General features: G+C 38.4%; 3 protein-coding genes across 3 annotated transcripts in view; 2 read left to right on the top strand and 1 right to left on the bottom strand.

Moving 5' to 3' along the window:
* Positions 1–461: 461 nt before the first annotated feature.
* On the bottom strand, positions 462–1,569 carry PCYB_112030 (hypothetical protein; the record flags this gene model as incomplete). Its single annotated transcript, XM_004223081.1, has 2 exons — positions 462–1,361; positions 1,417–1,569. The coding sequence occupies 2 exons, from the start codon at positions 1,567–1,569 to the stop codon at positions 462–464; spliced, it is 1,053 nt and encodes a 350-aa protein (XP_004223129.1).
* An 881-nt stretch (positions 1,570–2,450) lies between these two features.
* On the top strand, positions 2,451–3,464 carry PCYB_112020 (hypothetical protein; the record flags this gene model as incomplete). Its single annotated transcript, XM_004223080.1, has 1 exon — positions 2,451–3,464. A coding segment is annotated over one exon (1,014 nt), but the record flags the coding sequence as incomplete, so codon positions are not given.
* Positions 3,465–4,779: 1,315 nt separating this feature from the next.
* Positions 4,780–6,323, top strand: part of PCYB_112010 (guanylyl cyclase) — a 12,243-nt gene continuing 10,699 nt past the window's right edge. Inside the window, exons 1-5 of the mRNA XM_004223079.1 lie at positions 4,780–4,824; positions 5,020–5,148; positions 5,313–5,576; positions 5,864–6,038; positions 6,165–6,319. The gene's annotated coding sequence lies outside the window, so the exon portion shown is untranslated. The remainder of the gene's footprint in view (positions 4,825–5,019; positions 5,149–5,312; positions 5,577–5,863; positions 6,039–6,164; positions 6,320–6,323) is intronic.

Here is a 6,323-nt window from a genome sequence, read left to right as displayed (position 1 = left end):
ATAATCCAACAATACATCATTAAAAATGCAAAAATTAACGTAAACGATTTTTTTTTTTTTTTTTTTTTTTTTTTTTGCATTATACGGACATATTTTACATGTGTAAATTGGTTGTGCTTGGCTTTTTTACGAAAAAAAGAAAAACGTTTTTACCTTGTAGATTAGTTACAAGTCGAAGATTACAATGAATTGGGAAAATTGACACGAACGTACATGCGTGCCATGTAGGTATTTTTATACGTACCTGTGCATTTCGCCCAGTGGGGGGAAAATGCCAACGGATAAACAATTTTGCGGTTGTTCTCGGACGAAGTTGTACGCATAGCTGCGTTAACCAAGTGAACATATAGAGGTATTTACAAAATAGGACACAGTGTGTAATGGGTTGGATGTTTTTTTATTCCCCTTTGTCAATGTTCAAATGTTTTATGTCACCCATGCGGTTGCCTCCGTACGCCACATCAAAAGCAATTTTTGTACTTCAGAAAAATTTTGTAAAAAATGTAGGAAAACGTTAAGGAGCAGATAAGGATGATTAGGATGTGGTAAAACACGGGGGGTAACTGAAAAATGTAGGGAACCAATTCGATATTAAAATATAGCCTGCACAACCTTTTCAACAAAGGGTTCATATTCTGTCTGTATGTAATCCCGTTGAAGCAGTGACAAATTTCGATTACGTAAAAATCTCGTAGGTCATCATAATGGGAGTAGTCCTGGAAAGGAACCCCCCCACAGCCCTTTTCGCCATTCCGAAATGGGTATATAACTTCATCTTTATAAATTAAATAACTATTACTGGTGCTATGTGTAGCGCCTTCCTTCTTATGGCCCTCGCTAAATACAAAGTAGAATGTGTGGTCCAGTATTTTGCTTATAAAGAGAACGTAGTAATAATGTATTATGTTCGCTACCGTGTTGTAAATTTTACTATACGGTGGGTTTTCATTTTCCCCTTTTAGGCTTTCCTTTTTCGAGCCTGAAATGAAAATATAGCTATTTTCATCCAGTGGATCGCTATTCAAATGGTCTGTTTTGACAAAATATCTTTTAATAATTGTCTTCGGGATGGAGGTGCCATTATGTGCCCCCGTATTTCCACTAAAGTGTACCAAGTCGCGCACATACAATTTGTAAAATGAGCAGTACGTACTGAACGATGACAAATCGATGTAGTTCAACTTTTCATTTATTCCCTTTTTTGTTACTATATAATGCTCTGCCTCATTATAAATTTGTTCTCTTTTTAATTTTCCATTGGGATGTATTATAGACAAATGATCACTCCATGCGTTAAATAATTTCCCACTACATTTAAGCAGTTGTCTCCTGACGCATTCGAAAGTAGACTTTTTTTTTTCCTTATCAAATGGACAGCCAAAAGTTGGTGAGTTTTTTTTTTTTTTTTTTATTGACCTGTTCATGTGAAAAAATTTGATCACTAAATTGGCTAAACCAGTTTTTTAAAGTTCTTCCATTATGGTTTAACTGGCAGGTTGTAGTTACAATAAAGGAGAGGTAATAAAGAAGGTAAAAAAGGAGGACACATTTTATGTTAACATTTGGCATATTCTTCTCATTAGCTGTAGCAACATTGGGGGGGAAAGAAAAAAAAAAAAAAAAAAAGTACGCTCTTCGCAGGGTTGTCAATAAGGTTTGCTAATAGAGTCATCACAAAAAAGTGTCCTCATGTCCTGCACGTAAACTTTACACAGTGGTGCGATTTATTTGTAATATACAAACAAATTGGACCTTTTCCCTCACATCAAAAAAGGTTTATTTTTTCCTCTTAATCTTACGAAATCAATATTTTGTTAGTGTCACAAAGGAATAAATTGCTCCGCATAGTTTCTTTAATTTTTAAAATTGTGCAATGGGCTAGGCAGTTCTTTTCACGTCATCAAAACATGTAGACTTTTTTTTTTTTTTCCCTCCCATTAGTATGTTCAAAATGGGAAAACATATACATGCAAAAGGTGAGGAATACAAACTGATGGCAATGAACAACACAGGATGGTTTTGTTTACCATTTTATGGTGCCATGTTTATTTCAACTCTGTAGTGTCAATTTGTCCATTCGCTGGAAAGGTTTGCATTTTTGTTAATTCCTCTATTCATTTTTTTTTTCATAAAAAAAATCCAGCGACGTGCTTTAAAGGTGGGGGAAAAAAAAGGAAATTTATCTACCCCTTTTTTGGCTGATCTTCACGGAAGAAGAAGAAAAAAAAAGCAGTCAAGAGGAGTGAAGAAAGAGCAGTTGCAGCAGTCGAAGCAGCGGAATCAGCAGAAGCAGCCGAACGCGCAGCCGAAGGAACAGTTCGAAAGGATTTATTCCACCGCATAAATCACAAACATGCTGCGCTTTTCATGAGAGGCAAAATGCCGGAAAAATCACAGCAAAGAAACAATTGAGAGAAACATAATGCGCCATACAACTGCAGGTAGCTAAAATGAATGAGAATAATGAAAATAACAGCGATCTGAAAGAACACAAGAAGGAAAACACTACAGAATGCTCTTTAAATGATAAAAACATCATACCCATTTGTATAAAAAATATTTTGCAGTGTGCACTTGGGGGGGAGGCTGACAATGAACATTTCTTAAAGCGAAAAAATGAGGAATTAAACAGTTATATAGAAAAGAATATTCCAGGTGGGGCTTCCCCCGAGGAGGGGAGCGACTGGGATAGATCTGACGATGGCTTGGAATTCATGAACGTTAGCGGCAATAATGCAAACGGCAACATCGACGGGAATAACTATCGTGAAGGCCTTTTAAACAGCCCGAGTGAACAGCCAAATTTGGAGATGTGTGCAGATGGGCTAGGCAAAGTTCCCGACGAGGCTGACAACAGGGAGAGCAATGAAAAGAGGAGGCATAAAAGAAAAAGGCGCTACATTGACGTCGACAAAATGAATTTTGATTTCGAAAAGGAGGATTTTGCTAGTAGTTCCAATGACGAGTTGGTAAGACGCAAGTATGTCCATGCGGAGGAATACGCCGGCGGGTATGCCAACGGGTATGCCAATGGGTATGCCAACGAGTATACCAATGAATACACGAATGAGTTGCCATGCCAAAAGGACATTAACATGAACAGTGAAGTAATCAGGGGCCTCCTGGAGCCACCTCCAATCCCGTTTAATGGTACCTTCCAGAAATACAATAAAGAAATAAGTGATGTGTACGTGAAACATAAAAAAAAAACTAGTGGTAATTTAAACATCTTCCTAGAGTCGCAACTCCTGTGCATAGATGAAGGTGCATTTGAAAAAGAGAATAACTTTATAAATAACCATTTTGATAATTTTATTATGAGAAAATTAAATGTTGTAAATCCCACCAATGAGCAGGATGCTATCAACCAAAATAAAGATTTGCAAGAGCTGCTCAAATATCTTATGTCTTGGTACTTCTCTGGATTTTATTCCGGGAGAATGAGCATGTTGAAAGAGTTACATGGTGAGTAACTTTTTGCATTTTTTTTTTTTTTTGTGCTCATTGCTTTATCATAATGTAACGCATACCTTGTGCTACTTCACGGAGTGTCGTTGTTGCATAAGTGCACATATTAGACCACCTACCCAGGTTTACATTTGCAAAAACGTCAAATTGGTTTGTAATTAAAATGTGAAAAACTGTGTGTTCTCCACAGTTGTACGTACCCCCTTTTTGCTTATTAATTTGGACCGTGCATTAATATAAAAAAGGGGGCTTTTAAATTAAAAATGAGCAACCGGAAGGGGGTAATTCTTTAAAATAATTTCTTAATTCGAGGTGCGCGAGCGGTGTATAAGGGGGTAGACACTTCCGCGACAATTTACAAAACTTCTGTGGTTACACTGTTTGTTTGTGACTACACGGTTTGTTTGCTTTTTCTTTTTTTTCTGCGGGGCCCACAGCTCCTTTTCTGACGTAGCACAAAAAGAGCCAGCCAAACGCATGTCTATTCAACACGCTTTTGGTGAAAATTATTTCCCGTTATGGCCATGTAATTAATTATAAATTCCACTGCTGATGAGGATAAATCCGTTTCACCCAAGATAACAAAAATAGCACACGGTATGGCAGTACGAGCAAACTGGGAATAAACTGAGTGACTCTCTAATTTGTGGCATCTTTCTGTTCCATTGAACTGTGCCGATTTTACTTGGTGACAGTTATATTTTTGTAAAAACATTTAGTTCTTTTCAGCTACATACAATGTCGGGAAAAAAAAAAAAAAAACAGAGCGTTGCACCACCTCCTGACGGGTTTGCGTGTACCTATTTGGTATGTATACACATGTGTGCAGGGTGATTAAAAAAAAAAAAAAATATATTGAATGGGTCACATGAAGAAGTGACCAATGAGTTTGGGGAAAAAAAAATATCACCTGCATACGTGGACACTCACCTGTATTCATGTAGACTTATGTAAAAATGACTTAGCCAAGTTGCATACCATTTTGATGAGGCCCATTTTGCATGCCTTCCCCTAATCTGCGTAAAGAAAAAAAAAAAAAAAAAAAAAATTTTACAATACTGCGCAGAAAAGATAAAAGCAAAAATATAGGGACTACACGTGCATGATAGGGGAGCGGCCAGCTTATCCTTCCACGTCGTCTATCACAATTTTACTCATTTAAGAAAAAAAAAACACACACACGCACAGACGGTGTAAAACGCTTATGTGATATTTCTTTTTACTTGATATCCGTCGATATGTCCGTGAGGTCAAACAGTGTGAAGGCTTTACTCGTCAAATTGATCTTTCCCCACATTTAAGAGAGCCAAAATGAAGAGCACAAGCAGGATGAAGACGGAGGCTTTGACGCTAATGGTGAGCAGGGAAAGTGGTAGCAAAAAAAGAGGAAGTGGTGTAGAAGCAGAGTGAAAGCAACGTAACGCATCGTGGCAACGAAGGCACAGCTGCTCAACGGGTGTAACAAAAAAGCTGCACTCCGCCCACACGGTGCGCGCCCTTTTAACCTCAAAAAATGCGCGTATGCCCCTCCTTTCCCTGGCGCGTTCGCAGCATTTAGACGGAAAAAGAAAATACATAGGTACAGGCAACAACATTTACAGAAAAGTTGTTATCAACCCAACCTCAGAAGACGACTTGCAAAAATTTTGTAGAAATTATTTTAGAATATATAATTTCTCTGTGAGAACTTTTTTTCCAAATTTATAGCATTCGCATTTAATATACATATGTGCATGCGCACTTTTGTGCCATTCTTTCCTTCCCTTTTTTCAACGAAATGTTGAGATATTAAAAATGCTTCTATGTAGTGGTAATTTTTTTTTTTTTTTCACCCCCATGTGCAGCTGTACAACTTTATCCGAAGACTGATATCGCTAGACGCGGTCATCGTATACTCGCTCTTCCTGACCGTCTATGTATTTTCTGAAATTAGCCAAGGGATAACGAAAAAGTATATTTTTATAGATACGGCCATTTCTCTATTTCTAAATATTGCCATTTTGGTAGTCACGGAAACGCTTTACGAGCTGAAGCAGCTGAAGGATATAAAGGATGCGAATTCGCAGTGCTACCTGAGGATAGTGCCGAAGATGTCTCACTTTGAAAAGGTACCCAAGGGGGGGGGTGGCCAAGCTGGTGGTCATGCGGATGGTCTCTCGGGTGGTCTCTCGGGTGGTCACACGGATGGTCACACGGATGGTCACACGGATGGTTACACGGATGGTCTCTCGGGTGGTCACACGGATGGTCACACAGATGGTCATTCAAGGGAAGGAGGAGCAAAGCGAAGCATGAGGAGATCAACCGGGAAAGCTGCCAACCAGCCTCCAATTCTAACGACACTTCTTCTCCACGTATGATCTATTATGTGTAACAAAAAATACCCCCTGTTTAGGTCACAACCAAGGATATAAAAGTGGGGGACATTATTCGAGTGTTCCAAGGAGACGAATTTCCAGCAGATGCCGTCATCCTATACGTTAAGAATAATTTAAATGCTATGGTCGATTCATTTAAAATTGATGGGTTGTTTAGAAAGAGCATTAAATACCCAGTGGATAAATACAAAAGTACGAGTGTGTACATTCAGCTGCATCGGTTTTTTCTCCTGTGTGTGATTATATATACGTTTGCAATGGTGAGAGCCTTTTTAAATCGTTATAAGACTTCATAACGACCCCTTCCCCCCAACTTAGTCGACAGGGATTACCTAAAAATGCTGTCAGAAATTAACGGGTTCATTAGATGCGAACTGCCTAACAAGAATATATTCTGTTTTCAGGGGAATTTCAAGTTGGACAAACACCCGAGGTCGTTAATGCTAAGCTATGAGAACTTTGCTCTGCAATGATTAT

Source organism: Plasmodium cynomolgi, chromosome 11 (genome assembly GCF_000321355.1).
Source record: "Plasmodium cynomolgi strain B DNA, chromosome 11, whole genome shotgun sequence".
Taxonomy (NCBI): Eukaryota; Apicomplexa; class Aconoidasida; order Haemosporida; family Plasmodiidae; genus Plasmodium; species Plasmodium cynomolgi.
This window is presented reverse-complemented; position numbering and strand designations above follow the sequence as displayed.